The 17,344-nt window shown below is 44.9% G+C and overlaps 1 protein-coding gene, 1 long non-coding RNA gene and 1 other non-coding gene across 7 annotated transcripts; 1 reads left to right on the plus strand and 2 right to left on the minus strand.

Moving 5' to 3' along the window:
• Positions 1-1,055: 1,055 nt before the first annotated feature.
• On the minus strand, positions 1,056-17,321 carry rhbdf1b (rhomboid 5 homolog 1b (Drosophila)). 5 transcript variants are annotated; one of them, XM_011604716.2, is made up of 21 exons: positions 17,027-17,321; positions 13,096-13,283; positions 11,764-11,905; positions 11,404-11,537; positions 10,762-10,908; positions 6,222-6,450; positions 5,551-5,757; positions 4,875-4,997; positions 4,563-4,705; positions 4,214-4,468; positions 4,028-4,139; positions 3,857-3,931; positions 3,600-3,761; positions 3,375-3,475; positions 3,226-3,289; positions 3,042-3,136; positions 2,890-2,965; positions 2,573-2,673; positions 2,301-2,454; positions 1,873-2,096; positions 1,056-1,790 (listed from the first exon to the last, which is right to left on the minus strand). In XM_011604716.2, exons 3-21 carry the CDS (start codon positions 11,875-11,877, stop codon positions 1,595-1,597), a joined length of 2,712 nt encoding a protein of 903 aa, XP_011603018.2. In that variant the 5' UTR covers positions 11,878-11,905; positions 13,096-13,283; positions 17,027-17,321; the 3' UTR covers positions 1,056-1,594. The 5 variants fall into 5 exon arrangements, with proteins under 5 accessions (XP_011603018.2, XP_011603025.2, XP_011603013.2 ...); XM_011604723.2 differs by lacking the exon at positions 13,096-13,283 and having other exon boundaries at positions 6,342-6,450; positions 17,027-17,319; XM_011604711.2 differs by lacking the exon at positions 13,096-13,283 and having other exon boundaries at positions 17,027-17,319.
• trnai-uau (transfer RNA isoleucine (anticodon UAU)) lies at positions 2,714-2,807 on the plus strand. The gene is made up of 2 exons: positions 2,714-2,751; positions 2,772-2,807. It is a non-coding gene; the product is annotated as a tRNA-Ile (tRNA).
• LOC105416551 (uncharacterized) lies at positions 6,457-10,753 on the minus strand. The gene is made up of 3 exons (XR_964600.2): positions 8,255-10,753; positions 7,824-7,928; positions 6,457-7,502 (listed from the first exon to the last, which is right to left on the minus strand). It is a non-coding gene; the product is annotated as an uncharacterized lncRNA (long non-coding RNA).
• Positions 17,322-17,344: the final 23 nt, after the last annotated feature.

A 17,344-nucleotide genomic window follows, 5' to 3' on the forward strand; every position in this document is an offset into this window, starting at 1 on the left:
GGTCTGGACAAGATGAGACAGATAATTCAGTTGCATTTGTGTCTGTGGGACATCAGGACGGATTGAGAACAGATGAGCTACAAAGACAAAGAAAAGGAGAGATTGAAAAAGAGTAACAAATGAGCTGCCAGGATGGAGGTGGGTTTAAGGAGAGTGTCAGGAGATTGTGGGGGTTTCCTCTCAGGAGTCAGCGGGGATATAATAGTGGCTGTGCAAGGGGGGAGGGGGATTTTTTGGCAATGGCAACATCTCATAAATACAGACCCTTTTCTATTGCATGGGAATTAATTTCATGCTATAACAATCATTGGCCTTACCTGTCCTTGGGTGCCCTCAGAGTCATCATTGCCAACATATTTTGTTTAGGAAAATGATTCTAAATCTGAGAATTTGTTGTTCAATTGCATTGTGTCCAAGATGAACAAGCAGCGTGTTCTAAATCTCACAGCATCTTTCAGCAGCCACTATGAAAAAGCATCCCCCCAAAAAAGTAATGATTTAGAAAGAGAAGTATTACAATCAAAGCCTGAAAATGTGGATAGCACATCACCAAGATAAGAATTTAAGAATTTTGAAAGTGTGTGACCTATGACCTCCCGGTACATAAAAGCTGTTGCAGCCGTAACTGAACAAAATTCAAAGTTCATCAGGTTTATTCTGTATGCAGAGCCTTGTCTTTTGTGATTTTGCTCTCCAGGCTCCTCTCTGACTATAAGTGCACTTGTGTGCAGACTCAATTACAGACGAGAATTAATAATGTGTGTGTGTGTGTGTGTGTGTGTGTGCGTGCGTGCGTGCGCCGGTCTTTTTATTCGGGGGGAGGGTGCTCAGTAAGAATTCTGCACGCTATAGAGTTAATCACATGGAGATCTTAAGCTACACCCCGACAAGCGTTGCAGTAATTCATAACGAGTGGTTGACATTGAGTCTGGGGCGCCATCTAGTGGTGCAGCTTGCTTACCCTTAATAAACTCAACAAGACCTGTAGAGTTGAGCTCCCTAGTATGGAACAAATATTTGGCTTTTTTATGATATTAAGAAAATAGTTTGGAGCATTAGGGGGAAAAATTACAAATGTGTTTATTGTCAGGTAACTAAAACGCCACCACAGTGATGAAGGCAATGCAAACAGATCTCAGAAACAGCTAGTCACAGACACACACGGACGTACAGTAGTTCATTCAGAATAGCAAAAGACAGTTAATTCCCATAACAAACCACAGAATCACAGTCATTTTAAAAAGTAGAAAAGAAATGAACACTGTCAAGTCAATAGATTTCACAAGATTTTCATGTCACATGGCACAAAATCACATTGCCTTTATGGTTGTGCGTGGATAAGGCACATTAAATTACAGTATAATTAATTTCCTTAAAGGGCGCCCATCAGATGGACAAAATCGTTCATGGTAAAAACAGTAGAAAAAGATCCACAATAGCAGTGCAAGAAATTCTGTTAACTCAAATTTAGAGCACCACCATTTCCAACAAGTCCATCATATGAAGAATGATCAGATGAAGGAAGACTCAGAGTCTGTCCACATAAAATATGTCTGCGTTTCTTTAGCAGTGAGGGGAGCCCAGACAGTAACCACTAGAGCAGATGTGCATTCAGGTCGTATTTCTCACAGAACATCTCTGTGATGGGGATGCAGGTCAGGTATTCGCACCAGTCGCACTTCACAGGGTAGACATAGAAGAGGACCACCAGGGTGGCGAGAAGACCCAAGAACACTAGCAGGAACACACAGATCTGCAGCCGCTTCCGGTACATATCCGAGCGTCCAAAGCTGAAGGCCGAAATCAACCAAAGCACCGTTAGTCAAAGAAAGTTGGTGGTGATTGAAAACATTTAAGTTGCACTCCGCTCACCTGATGTACGGCAGGAAAGTGAAGGAGAGGAAGAACCCAGACACAAAACCACAAATGTGGGCAAAGTTGTCGATCCAAGGAAGCAGGCCAAAGGAGAATAAAAAGGTGGAGATGGCCAGCAGCTTGCCAAAAGCTCTCCATGGTCGCTCGAGGATCTGCCAGCTCTGAAAAAGCTCCACAAACAGACAGGCTAGGATGCCAAACTGGCTGCCTGCAGGACCAACCTGAGACCAAACAGAGTTTTTAATGTGTTGTTAAGACACAAGGCGACAACAGCAAATTATTCCCTAAGAAGCTACAAGCCCTAAAAAAGAGTCTGTGTTGTTTAAAAATGGTGTTAAAATTAGTCCTTTTCAGTTAATTGTAGTAAATTATAAAGAGGTATTTGTTCATGTGCAATTGCAGGAGCTAAATTATAAAGTCTGTACCTCTGCTCTGTATGGAAGAAAGATGGATGATGCCAAGTTGCCTGTGATGCCACTGAGCATGTAGATGATGGAGACCCGGAGCCAACCTGCCAACTTCTCTATGTCCCTCAGCACTGTCATCTGGAAAAACACCGACACCAGGCAGTGCAAGATCCTACACACAAAGATGAGTTTTAGTACTCTGGCAGGCAATTCTGTTCTTTTCTCACATAAATCAACTCATAGAAACTTTACATATTCAGGACTATGAGCGTAACATTGAGTTTAGTCACCCAGCATGAAGAAAGAGGGAGAGCCAGAGTCTGGAGAACTGGTCTGGGACCTCAGGGTTGAGGAAAGGGAACAAGCCACATACGTCGGCCATGCAGGCCACCTGCAAGACAGGGAAAACCACGGGGAAGGTGCAATAAGCAGCTCCTGTGGCGCAATCGGTCAGCGCGCGGTACTTATAAGACAGTAACCTGCAGAGTGATGCCGAGGTTGTGAGTTCGAGCCTCACCTGGAGCAGCTTAACTTTTTGAAAATCAAGACTGAACCACAGTCAACAACATGGGCTTCAAAATACGGCTGAGCCGTGTGTTTGTTCTACCTGCGAGCACAAAGTTGCCTCCTCGTGAAAGTAGCCGTGCATGAATTCACAGTACTCCCTTGAAGTGATTTCACACCTGGAACAGGGAGACACCACAATTCCTTTCATTTGATGTTGCAGTGACACTCGTCAAGTGGCGACATTGCACCTACCGTCCTTTGGTTCCCATGCAACAGGGCCGGCCTGTGATGGTGCAGTCCATGTAGGGGAGGTTGGTGTGATTCCCAGAATTGTACTTTGTGCAAATCTGCAGATCACAACCTGCAGGTGAACTCTCTCCACCATCGCTTTTAATTTGGACTTCGTTAATGCTCTCCAAAGACTATGCATACTTACTGGCCACTTGGTGATGTCATCAGGCCACTCATGAGGGGAAACTGAGGCTGGCTCCACACAAACTCTACCAAAATAAAAGCTTAGGGTTAAAAACCCAGTTGTAAATATTTTGTAGAGGAGTAGAAATGAGACAGTTATTTCTGTGACACCTGGGGTCCTGATGGCAGACTGCACCGTGCTGCCGTAACAAACCCTGGAGAAAAGGAGCACTGGGATGTTGAGGCCACTTCACCCACACAGCAAGGGTGCTCTACAGTTCAGGGACAAACCAGTTGGTTAATCCCATAGTTTCCACTAGCAGTTCTTCAGAGTGTATATAAAAAAGCGACATTTATAAGATCTGTCCCTAGTTCAACAAATTGTTATTCACTGACCGAACACTCCTCCTGTAATGTCTGCAGACAGCCAGAACGATCGTTCCTCACGCAGCAGCCAGATTCCCTCTCCTTCTCTCTTTTCCCCTGCATCAACATGTAGATCTCCTCATCCTGCCGCATGCAAGGAGAAAACTTTGCTCCCAGGTGAATCAGCGCCTCCTGGAGGACAGCAGTCACATGACATTTATCAATGCTCGATTTAATCTTGAAGATGCTCTGATATAATGGTGCTATCTGGAAGCAAAAATACTTGCCGAGCTCGGACCAACCCAGAAGTTTTGTTGCTGCACAAATTTGACATTTTCATAAACTCCCTTATTCCGTAACACCTGAAAATATATATTTAAAAAAATATATCACGAGTCTAGCACAAATTTTCTGACACTGTCACTATAAGCAAGGTAAATAATGTAAAATGCACTCACAGAGTTGACAGTTTCATGCTGTGAGAACCCCACAGGGGCAATCCCATAAACAGTTACAGCCAGGATGGTGACGATCAAATGGACAAACGTGATCCAGTATGAAAAAAAGGGTCTAGTGCGGACATAAGGGACATTTGACTTTCTGTACTCCTGAAGAAAAAGATTTTGAGGCAGACAAACCCTCACCTGTGATTATCCATGTCTTCAATCTGCCTTTTAACAAAGCTGTCGATGCGCTTGCGGTAGGTCCTGTTTGTGAGCCGCCCCACCATTCCGAGCCCGTAGGGCCTCTTCTCTCTGGCAAACAGTTTCTTAACTGGAACCGTAATCCTTTGTCCTCGCTGCTGGGGCCCGTTGACACTCACCACTTCCTGCTTTAGACGGACTCTGGGTTGGACCAGAGAGCTATCTTTGGCCTTCCTCCATCCTCGCTCTAATGGGCTGGATTGAGTTAAAAAAAATAACATAAAATAAAAGCTATTTAAGTCCAAATGTCAGAAGAAGTGAGTATCACTCCAATAAATGATAAAGGTACAGCATGAGGTGACTCCTCTCTAGCTCGCTCTTGTCCAGTGCACTTCCTGTCAGCTCGCTTTCATCCACTTGTTTAAGAGCGGCTTCAGATGCTGTTTCAAAAACATCATCAGCATAGCTGGACAACTCATCATGCAGGCCTTCCTGGAGAGGGGACATCAGGTCAGAACAATGAAAAATGTATCAAAATTAAAGTAAACCACACCAATATCAATGGGAGGGGCATAAATCAGTTCACGCACAAGTGAGACTTGAATTGTTTGGCACTGCTAACTTAAAGCACTGATGTTATGGGTGTGTGTCCACTGCTCACTCTGTTGAAGAAGGAAGTGTCCAAGTCATCCAGGAAGTCCACACTGTCTTCTTCGAAGAAACTAGGGGGCATGAAACTGCGCCTGCGACACCGATGGGCTGTGCTTCCACCTAATGTCCGTCCCTATCAAAAAGTGGCAAACCTCATTATAGTGGCATCACAAAAGAGGGGAGGAGCCAAACACATATGGTTTATTTGGGTAAATCCTCCACATTGACCATCTAACTGCATCTGGTGGGTGCTTGTGGTAGCAAAGTGACCTTTGCATGGGATTAGTTCTGCGCTTGTAGGCCTCCTCCCAGCAGATATGGACATTCGCTGTCTATTATCAGTGACCATCTGCTTTGCGGTTAACCCAGTCACCCCCTCCCCAGCACCCATAAGCAGATACACTCAATGAATGATCCTCTCCAGCATTTAAGAGGGTGATCCCACAACTGGTATCGTGTGCGGGGAACCTCCTCGCAGCTGTGTGAAGTATTAACCTCAACTTTAATCTGACAAGTAGATCTCGTGTTTTATATAGACAGGCGCACATTAGATGGCAATAAAGTCCATGTTTGTGTGTAGGATATAGAAAAGAATGGAATCTCTTTGGATGAGCATAACACCATGGAAATGATCTGACACACGGTGTTTGGTGGCTCCAACTGTAGCATAAACAGACAATAAGCACCTTCATCAATGATGCCGCAGCTTTGAGACTCATCACTGCCACAGACTCCCGCTTGCGCCGCCGTGGCAACCGGTTCAGGGCAGAGCGGGAGCTGGAATAGGAGCAAAGGGAGGCTGTGCAGGGCGTGACGGGAGTTTGGGGGACACTGGAACCGTCAGCCTCTTCCACCACGCGGAAGGCACGACCCCGCGACAGGGGGTCTACAATCTGTACACACAGACGGACAAACAGCTGTTTCAAAGCTTGTCTTTACGCTGGTAGCCAAGAGACATCTGCGAGAGAGACAGGAAAGAAGGATGGCCACATCTGGATCGAGTCACTCGCACATTCACTCGCTCACAGTAAACTCCACACAATCATGCATGACCTTGATGTTGGCAGGAAAATTGGAAATTATTATAAATATCTGCTGCAGGAAGTTTGCATAACAGCCGTTATGTTTGCCTGGACTGCTGCGAGATGGAAAAAGTGAGAACCTGCATGTTACAAAATTTCCAAAGGCTGAATTCTGAAAGTGAAAGTAGTTTGATAGCATGGAATTGTGTTCCACGTGTCCTAATTATATGGAAGGGTGAGGTGGATGTATTAGTGCAACACTGGCAGATGGCTTGACATGAGTTTAAAGGTGAATGACTCCCCCCGCCCGTCTACAGCGCACCAGAGCGCCCTACCCTCTGCATGCCACAGTAGCGGTTACTGGGGTGGTGGGGTGGGAGGTAGAGGGGAGGAGGGGTCTCAGTGCTGGCCAGGGAGAGGTTGTCTTGGCTGCGGAGCTCCATCTCCCTCATCACCTGTGCCTTCAGCCCCCCATACAGATGGCTGCAGTGTTGCAGGCTCTTCCTCCTCCATCGCTGTGTGCTGTCACTGTCTTTGCTCACTCCAAACCAATCAGCTGTACCCCTAAAGAGAGAAACGGCATTTTAGTCAGTTTAAATTCTCCTGTGCATTGGCAGAAATCTTAGATATCAATCTTTAAACAAGGCCAACCATGATATACGGGCAGGAGACAGCCTATTTTTAATACTTTAATACTTTTAATAGAGGTCAGCTACAATGGAGTTGCTCAGAGGAGACATAGAGAAGTGTCGGGCCCAATAAGTAACGGGTCTGTTTGAAAGCATTTTGATAGAACTGGCAGAACAGGGAGCTGCTAGATAGCTGTCACCACGAGGAGGAGCGGGACCCGGGAATGCCAGGAGAACAGAAGGTCGGGTTTTTGTCGTTGTAGAGAGACAATTTACATTAATGAAGATTTTAAAAATCAAGAATTCCCCAGATTAAAGGCTAGTTTCCAATGGCAGTCCCCCTACCAGGAGGAGCCTGGTCATAGAACCTGGTAGTTCACCAAGCAGCCCTGATGTGCTTGTTGACACGGGCAAACTTAACGTAACGCTTCACAGTTGTCGCCATAAGCCCTAAAATAAATGATTATCTTCACAGTCTTGACATGCATGCGGACATAGAAAACCTGGTCCTAAACCAGGATGTATAACAGCAGTGGGTGGTAATAGCTGTGACTTCCCTTCCAGCCCTTCAGTCAGTCCTCAGCACTTCATTGAATATTTTCATTGAATGCAAAATATTTTATTGTATATTTATTAAATTTCATTTGTATTTGTCTTGAAAACACATTCTTTAACTCCACAATTTAACACTGTTACATTTAAACAATGCCAGTTAAAGTTGACATTCAAAAAAAATCATCTGACAATTGGTTCAGTGATTGGTTACTTTCGGAAATCATGGGTGGCTGTATAAAACGCTCCATCAGGGCGTCTCTGCCATCATCCCTTCATGCACATTCCACGCTCCTTCTGGCTTTGCTGTTCCGCTCAAGTATCCTTGTTGCTCTGTCAGGTTCCCTGCATCAGAGTAGCCTTCAAGCAGTCAGCTCTGGGTGGGGTACGCCGTGTCAGAACGCAGCATGAGTGCAACTTGATCTCTCCTGTGTCCTTTGGTGATGGAAAGTGACATTTATTAGATGTTATAACATGTTTTTCAATATATTTTAAATATGGTTCAATACCAGACGTGCATGTGTGTAGAGAAAATATCTCAAAACTGTCAAAAATGTGTATTACATGAAACATAAACGTGCAAAGATCTACACATGTCCACTCTGAGTTACACACGAGTCATTGCACACATTTGTAAATAAAATATTTTACATTTACAGATTGTGTAATACACATTTGTAACTAGTTTGAGACTATTGTTTTTCTTTCCACACATTTATGCATGAAAGTGTGCATGAGAGTGACAGAGAAACTTACTGTTGGAAAAAGCTTCCCTCTCTCTTTCCCACTGCAAAGACAAGGGAATTCCTAAGAATCCTGGCGTTATGGACACTTCCAAGCTGTCCTCTGTAGATGGTGAAACTGTTATGGGGGCAGGATGTGTTATTCTATAGTTTTTTCCTCATGTAAATAATCATAAAATGAAACACCCATCAGCTGTTACTTCACTGTGATGTGCAACAGTTAAGTGAATAGATGGCTACTGTAAACATAGAGCTATCAGATTTTAATACCAATACTACCAAGCCATATCACATAATTAATTGTATCACAAGGTGGCATATTAACAATTAATTTAATAAACTTACATCTTTCAGAGACTTGAACGTAAAACTTTTTACACAGCACTAGTAAAGAATATAAATTGCAGGGGAGAGAGATATTTTCATTATTGTAGCCAGGCTTACCAGAATTGTTGATCTCCAGAAGGACCAAATTCCATCCTTTGGGAGTGAAATAGGTAAAATGTGAACAAAATGTGACTTTCTTCTAGTCCAGGGGTGGACATATGACTTCCATCAATGGCTCCAAAGTGGGAAACCCCATCTCATTAGGAAGCCTTGTATGACCTCCCAGAGATCATCCCCCTCGATTAGTTTGATTGACTCAGGTAGGAGGATGTAGCGCATAACCTTGCAAAATTCATGGACAATCAAGGACACATTGACCTGGCAATGTTAGCTAAAGTGCGATAATCTGCCCCCGTTGGCCAAAATAACCCAACTGCCGCATGTGTCTTAATGATGGGTCTCCTCAGTCAAGTGTCCTGCTATTGGTACCTTGAGCAGAGGCGCCGACAGGCGCATTTGAAGGTTGCCCTCCAAATATTTTGTTTCTGTGAAACTGTTAACATCACGGCGCCAATTTGCAGCCAGAGTGCCACAAAGAGCCAACATATAATGTCTAGCGTCATATTGGTGCTCTTTTTTGTGATTTGTGCCCTCCGCGGCGCCTGCGCTTTAGCTTTTTGGACTGATTGGGTCGTACATCTGTCCAGAACAAAGTGCTGATTAGTCAATTGGTGGCAGCTGCTTGTTCCATGGAGTTGTTGCCTCCCAGCTGCTCCTCAAATCTCCATCAGTTGTAGCTGCAGATTAGCGGATGAGTCAAGTCTATTGTTATTTTTCATGAGCGTATCAGTTGGGTTTTGTGGTTTTTAAGTACGCTACTTCCTTTGGCACCAGGAATCCAAGAATCCCAGAAGGGCAGAAAACATTCTGTGGCCAGCTGCCTGCTGTGGCTAACTGGTGGGGTGGCTAATTTTTGTAGCAGACTGGTTAGCGTGAGTGCGAAAAGTACTGGCAGATTTCAATTGAATGTGGTGGGAAATGAGAGACAAACTCACAAATCTAATTTTTAGTGGAACATCAGACCATAGTGGAAATGAACAGGCTTGATGGCTTTTGTATCCTCCTCATTAACTGAAGTGGGTGTATAGATGTGACTTTTGCATAGACACGCTTTCCACTTTTATCCTCTCTGGATGGGGAACAGTGTTTGTGTGTCAGGCAGTGAGTCCTGGAGGGGGAGGCCACTCAGGGGAGATTATTTAGAGAGCAGAACACTCAGTAATAAACACTCAAGCCTCATCATTAAGACAGGCTCCAGCTGGGGACACCTTTTAAGGTTACACACGGGCAGGGAGGCGACTGTCTTTCTTCCTGAAAGGAATATCTTTCAAAAGAAAACAGGGTTGATTACAGCCTCTCTTTGTAGGTGGTGTAAAAAAAATATCCAAAAAAGGAATAACAGGGATTAAGGCTATTGCAAATTACTGTAAATAACTTGACCAGAGCATAAACTAAGGATTGCTTAGCTATAAACGTTTACTAATAACTTTGAGAAAACAGGAAATCAGATCATTTACATACAGATAGGGTGAGAGACAAGAACATTTTTGGACTATGAAGTTATTTTTCTTATCTTTTAAATTTCATTTTCTTGAGGGTCCTCATGCCACAGCTCCCCAAGACACACTCACCTGTCCAGAGATCTCAGGCGGTTGTTCAGGGTCGGGCCCATGACTACATTAGACAGGAACTGCATAGACTTGTACCCTCCAACACCGGTTTCCGTGACACGCTGTCCCTTTTTACCCCCCACAGCAGCATTAAACCCCAATCCCCCACACGGATCCTTCACAAATCACATGTATGCGTTCTATAAAGGGATTTTTGAGCACGTGGGGCAAATGGACCTCGTAATCCTCGCTGTTACGCAAAGACGAGACAAGCACCGCATTTCCAGACTCTCTGTAATGACCCATCTGGTTCTTACTCAAAGGTTAGAAGAAATGCCTAGTGCCATGATGTTAAATATCCACAGATGTCTTCAGTTTCTCATCAAATGGATCCTAGAACACACAAGAAATTTCCTCCTGACTGTTTGAAAGAGAGTATGTGAAATCCATGGCCGGCCTCCAAGTAGTCCTTCACAAGAGTCTGCAAAAAAGGATGTGACCCACTCAAAAATGATGACAACAGCTCTGGTCCTCATCACATTGAGCGCCCCCTCCCCAGCCCGTTTTTGAGTGAACACCAGTTCCCCCTTAAACACACCAGGAAATGTAGAAAGATTGTACACGTTTCTAGGGAAAAGAGGAACGGGAGTGCAGCAGAACATGCCTGAACACGACACCCACAAACTGGAGCGACGGTAGTGCTGAACTCCACCTCAGTACTCTCCTATTAAGGGTGTCAGGTTCAGTTCATGATCATCATCAGTGTGACTTGGAGCTCTTTTTATCCCTGCTGATTGATCGATCCCACAGATGTGGCAACAAACACCAGGATTTTCCTTGTAGTTCGTCTCCAGGCAACAGCTTGGAAGAAAAAGCCTCTTGAGGGGAGGGAAACCTCCTACTCCTATTAATTCTTGCTGAGCCATCAAAAGCATTGTTTTCCATATTTTGTACCTGATGATCTGTTTGGGTATTGATGAGCGCCGCCGGGTCATTATTTTGGGGATGCATGATCGCCTTCGGATGGATGATGCCGTCCTAAGGACCCTCTGACCCTCCGGGGGGACTGTATTGACCCGTTCAAAGCGTACTCTTTTCTCACTTACCACCCAGTACGTAGAGAAGCCCAGAGGGAGGTGTGCCATATGTGTGGAAAAGGAGAAGGCAGAAGAAAAGAGAACCAGATCAACGCGTTAGAGCAGGAATGAAATGATTTTGTTAAAAAGTAATTAGAACAAAAAGAGTTACACCGAGCAGACCAAGCTGGAGATAAAAGGCAGCTGGAGAACATCAGCAGAGATAAATAAAGAGAAATCAGAGAGGGGGAGAGAAAGGTGAAAAATTTCCATGGTAGTCCTGGTCCAAATCCCAAAGTTCTGGAGTTCTTAAACTGTTCTGGCCAACCCCTCTGATGTGGAATGCCCCAGGTTAAACAGATGTATTTCCTGTTTTGTTGAGGGAACCTTATACTTGGAGAAAATGTTTAATGTTTGCTTTGTGTGTGTGTGTGTGTGTGTGTGTGTGTGTGTGTGTGTGTGTGTGTGTGTGTGTGTGTGTGTGTGTGTGTGTGCGTGCGTGTGTGTGTGCGTGTATCACCTCTTGATTGATTGTGTGATGGAGGGAAGTCTTTCCAGAGGAGGCCGGAGGTAGTTGTTGGAAGTTTCCATGGCAGCAGTGCAGGTCTGAAGGTTTTCCCCTGGCATGCTTACACTGCGGAGGCGCTTCACGGGCTGTGATACAAACATGGACACATGCGCATGTATGAGTCAAAAGGCTGTGATCAGTTTTAACCAATCGAAGACGCCCCTGGTGTGTCATCGAAACAATCAAGAGGTAAGTCTGCACTTTGGCTAGTCTGCACCTTCGCTCCAGAACATTAGTAATATTTAATAGGGTTAAATATTGTTACTAATAATAAATATTGTGTATTGCTCTGTAAATATATTTTCCTCTCACCGGTTTGAGCATGGGTGTTTCGTCTGGAGTCAGCTGGATAACTGGGATGTCCAGTTTTAGCCATGGCGGCTTTTTCCTCTGCAGGCTGATGTTCCTGTTGTCCAGCTCATCCATGTTTGTGAGGTCCCCCTACACCTGCCAGCTGAACGACACACCAGAAAGAAGCTCAGAAACACTGCAACTGAACAGCTTTTCATTTAAAAAAAAGGGACGGAATATGCACAACATTAACAGTAATCCATGTCTATGAGCTCAGACAGATACAGATGTGAGGAGGCGAATGCTCAGAGCTGCTTAATCCAAATTTTAAAGCGGCTCCTGCCAGATGTCCACCCTTTCTTAATTAACATCACAAGACAGGGTGACCCCGGGATTCTTTAAATCAGTACAGAGGGGAAACTTCACTGTATTAATGTTAATTTTATTTGTCTGGTTTGAATTTCTTTAAACTGTGATGACAAAGTATTCCTAACACAAAGAAGAGCCAAGTAAAATTTCTTTGCGTTCACCCAAAAGCTGTGTTCTTGACTGGGACCACTGCAGAGGGGGAGCTAATATGCAACTTTAACAGCCTTTCACTGACCACCAGGTGGTGCTAGATCCCACACATGTCACCCTCGGGCAGTTAAAGGAAGGTCCCGAAATGGCTTAAAATACAAGTAAATCTCATATGTTTGCAATCATACAGGTGCTGCCTGTTTAGCTGGATAATATTTAAAAGAATATGTCAACGTTGCTCCTCAGCTATTGACGTCACAGCTTAGCGTCCTCCGCAGTGACGAAAAACCCTTGCTGCAAAAATCGGTCACAGAGCAAGGTCACCGCAGGCTGCAGAAAAGCTCGGCAGGGAAAGCAAACTGTACCTGAATCACTTCCAAGAAGTTGGGAAAAAGACTACAAGACTGTCAGGACAACAGCACGCACCAGTCGCTTGGTGATTACAGAGAAGAGCTGTTGTAAAGCTGCCGTGATGTGAAACAGATAAATATCAGAGCAAACGGCTGCGGGCTGTGTGGGTCTAAATAAAGACAGTCTTTTCTTATTTTGCAAAACACTTACGACATGAAAGAAGACAGTTTAATCTGTCTCTTCCTCCTCAGGTTACATCTGGTGATATTCTGCATAAACAGCTGGACTACGCGCAGATGTAGAGGGACCCAAACACAGTCTCCGTTTTCAGTCTTTGGCCTGACTTTGTTCTTTACTCTTCAGAGCATAAACAAACCCAGACTGAAACCTCCACCAGAACAATCCAGATCCAGATTCCACTGTCTGCGAACAACCTACACACACACACACGCACTCATATACACACAACATGTAAACACTCACATGAGAGCCTGCGATCGTGCCTCACATGTCAGGTTTTCTGAACTCCCTACAGCCCAAGAGAGCACTGCGTGAGGTCCAAACGCCATCTTTTGTTTCCTGCATCCCCCACATGATACTCCACGGTCAGGATTTTCTCTCTTTTCTCCGCTTGCGTTTTCATGACAGGAAGATTACAAACCATAATCCCTCTGCAACAGACCACATGACATTATTTTGCTGTCAGGCCAAAGAGTCACCGCTTGGTCATTTACATCAGGAGTTCCAAAGCAACTCCTGGTTGAAACTGACGGCTGTTGCGATGTGAGAAACACCGCAGGAAATGTGGAGCTCGTCCCACCGGACGTGCCCACGCGGGACTGCAAAACAGATCGCTAATGGACAATTATTATTTTCTTTTCATTCTCTGACAAGTCAAGACAGAAGGAAACTGGCATTCCCCTTGGTACCCAAGCAAGATCAGTCGTGTAGCCATAATCTGGTCTTTGGAACGGTGAAGGAAATGAACATCCTATTTTCTTTTATGTGCTGCAACCAATCAACAATCTCACAGATTAACCCTGCATTTATCCACCCTGCCCGCGCTGGACCAGGGATACGTTGTGTACTCGAGCCAGATGGTGTGTGTGGGGGGGAAGGGGGGGGGGGGGGGGGGGCTGGGCGTAAAAAGGTCAGTCATCTCATTTTTGAGAGACATTATCAGAATTTTTGAAAAAGAGGTCGTGAGCGGCAGCAGACGAAACATGCTGCAGCCTTCAGACGCATTCGCCAAGGAGTTCAGAATGAAACGAAAAGCAGATTAAATATTTAGTTCAGACAAACATTATGTACATACTGCTGTCCTCTGAACCTTGTGGCTTCACACATTCAAAATAAATTGAGAAGAAATGGTAAAGTAATGAGTATGTGTTGGCTGCATGGAAAAGCAACAGCGGAATGGATTTCACAACGTAACAGCATAAAAAAATGTATCTGCAAAAGATTCACACCTCGCAGATAAAAGAGCAATAAGAGGGGGGCTTTGAGAACTGACAGCACTCGAGGGAAGACATGTCCAGCAGGCTGAGACATTGAAGCGAGCAGCTCCTCTAAAGCTCACATGGAGCCGCTGTGTGTTGGCCACCCGGGGACAGGAAGGTCGGTGCTACACTGAGCATCTCGAGTGCGACCCCCCCCCCCGCCCTCCCCACAGACATGAATAGACTTCCTCAGTCTTTCATCCCTCCCGCCATCCTGCCATCCCTCATGCTGCCAGCTCCAGCACAACAGCTTCCTCGTTTGGCTGCGCCTCTGTGACAACTCGCTGGTAATTGCCCACAGTTGAGACAGAATCAGTTCTGAAGAGAATATTTTGGGAGAGGAGGGAATAAGGGTCACAACCGTGCTCTTAAAGACAGAGGGTTTTTTTTACAACCAGAGAGGTCGGGGGGTCTCGCAAGACAACAGTGGCTGAGGGACAGTAAGTCCTCAAGAGTCAGCAATAGACAGGGATGGAATTGCTCCACCTTGGCCACCTTGAATTGTGCTGAGTGCAGGGAGTGATACAGGAAGTGTCTTTGCTCTTAAGTCAATCTGAAACCACGAAACAGCTGCAAAGTAACCACAAACGCCTCCATTTTACAAAGTGAACAGCTCACTTTCAGTTCCAATGAAAAAGACAGTTGAATTTGTTCCACCTAAATAACAGTGTTTGCAGCCCCTCCTCCTGGAGTGGACTCAGGCATAAAGAAGACTGAGCACTAGGATGAAGCTGGTCCTGTTCTTCCAAACACCAACATGGTGACCGTATGATGATGTTTGCGCACAGGCTAGCAAATGGACAGGAGGATGAATACAGGGACCTTGTGGAGAGTTTTGTCAGGTGGAGCAGGGAGAACCTTCTGCAGCTCAACGTGACCAAGACGAAGGAGATGGTGGTGGACTTCAGAAAAAGCAAGTCCCCTCCCTCCCCAGTCTGCATTAGTGGGAAAGATGTGGAAATAGTCCCATCTTACAGGTTCCTGGGTGTCCAGCTGAGTGGTCCACAAACACCGATGCTGTTTACAAGAAGGCCATGAGCAGACTCTATTTCCTCAGGAGACTCAGGTCCTTCAGTGTTTGCAGCAGGATGCTCCACATGTTCTACCAGTCTGTCATGGCTAGCACCATCTTCTTTGCTGCAGTGTGCTGGGGTGCAGGCATTAAAGCAAAGGATGCTAACAGACTCAACAAAATCATCTGTTGGTCTGTTGTTGGCTGTAGACTTGATAACTTGGACGAGGTGGTGAGGGACAGGATGGTGTTGAAACTGCGGACAATCATGGACAGTCCCTCCCACCCCCTCCATAACACAGTGGACAAACTGAGGAGCAGCTTCAGCAACAGACTCCTGCAGCCTCGCTGCTCCAAGGAACGGTACAGGAAGTCATTCCTGCCGTCCGCTATCAGACTGTATAACTCATCCAAACCCAGCCAATAACAACAACTGTGTAATGTTCATGTTGTAATTTTATTTCTAATTTATTCTATATTTATGTATATATGCTTATAATGCTTATAATATGTATATATTATATTATGTATATATTATATATATATATATATATATATGCTGTATATATGCTTATAACATTCTAATCTTATCTGTATTTATTTTTTCTGTCTCTTTACTCTGCATACGCTGCTACTATAATTCAATTTCCCCACGGGGATGAATAAAGTTAATCTTAATCTTAATCTTAATCTTAAATGAAATGGAAACGCTTTTGCAGTATTGCACCACAACTGCAGGAACAAATACGGTAAGAACAAAACACAAAAGTGAGCTAAACTCAGCATTAACATGAGATCAGCATTTGAGAGTGAAATTGGAATACATGATGAGAATACTGAAAATGTGGTCTCTGCTATCTAGACAGAAGCTTCCTACTAGAAAATCTGTACAGTAGTGACATAAATGCTGCAACTAGCCAAAGCAAAATGCACTTTAAAGAGGATACAGTTGTCTTTAATATAACATATATATTTTTACTGGGCAATACTTCATTAATTAATTCATGTTCTTCTACTTTAACTTTCCAGTGCATGCAGACGCCTGTACACAAAAACCCACAGCACTTTTCCAGCCCAGTTCACCCAGTGGAGCACACCATGCACAGGATGGTGCAGTTCACAGCAAACCGCAGCGCCCCAGAATCACACCAGCTTTCGTCACTGCTGTGAATTTTCTCTCAGACGTGCTCACACATGCAGCATGTTGAATAAAAAAGGAAGTCAAACACCAAACACACCCACAAAAATGCACACGCAGGCACACACAGCCGCATTTGCAGTTGCATAGACTGATCTAAGCACCACAGGATGCGCTCAACTTCATGTGTGTCTGCGTGCATGCACATACGTCTTTTACTTCAGTCTACAGCTCAAGAGGACATTCTCTCATTAAATATTCGGCAGTTAAACTGACGGTTTACATTTAAAATCCGTCCATATCTGAAAACTCCACAGGCTGTTACAGACGGCCAGCGTGTGATCAGAAAGGCTGCTGAGGCTCATGAAGCTGTGCCTATTGGGTGGAGACAGGGAGGTTGAGGAGCAATCCAAGCAGCAGCATGAATGAAATCAAATCCCATGCTTAGAGATTTCAGGCAGCAGATTTTCAAACCACCAGCAACCCAAACTACACTTTCTGCCACCTGCTGAATGTCATTTTAATTCATCTATCTTCATATAATATTTAGCTTGACTCCCGATGAACTCTTTTGTCTGTTACACATCCTCATCCCCCATCCGGAATATCAAGATATGTACATAGTTTATATAAATGTCTAGGTTTATTCATCAAATAATTAATGTCCATGGGCGTAGACCATGTGGACATTAGTTTTGGTTGTCCCCCGAGAGCCGTCCGCGCGTAAACCTTCGACACATGGGACGCAGCGTGTCCACGGCTTACCTTCCAACTCCCACAGCCGGAACAGCAGCCACAGCCTCTGCCGAGGAGCCCCGGACACCGGTCACTTCATGGAGCTGACCCGTCGCGCACGACCTGGGCACGTGAAGAGTCTCAGTGTCGTGCGATACCTCCAGATGTTCCTATGTCCTCCTCCTCGCCGTCCTCACAACAGCGCACGGTTCCGGTTAGATTGACTCCCGGTCCACACATGCTGCTGGATGACTGCACACCCACTACTTTATTGTATGGCGCCCCCTATCCATAACTGCGACGCATTGCATACGCAGGGATGTAACGAAACATTACTAAAGTACTCCA

This window comes from Takifugu rubripes, chromosome 1, assembly GCF_901000725.2.
Source record: "Takifugu rubripes chromosome 1, fTakRub1.2, whole genome shotgun sequence".
In the NCBI taxonomy this organism is placed as follows: domain Eukaryota; kingdom Metazoa; phylum Chordata; class Actinopteri; order Tetraodontiformes; family Tetraodontidae; genus Takifugu; species Takifugu rubripes.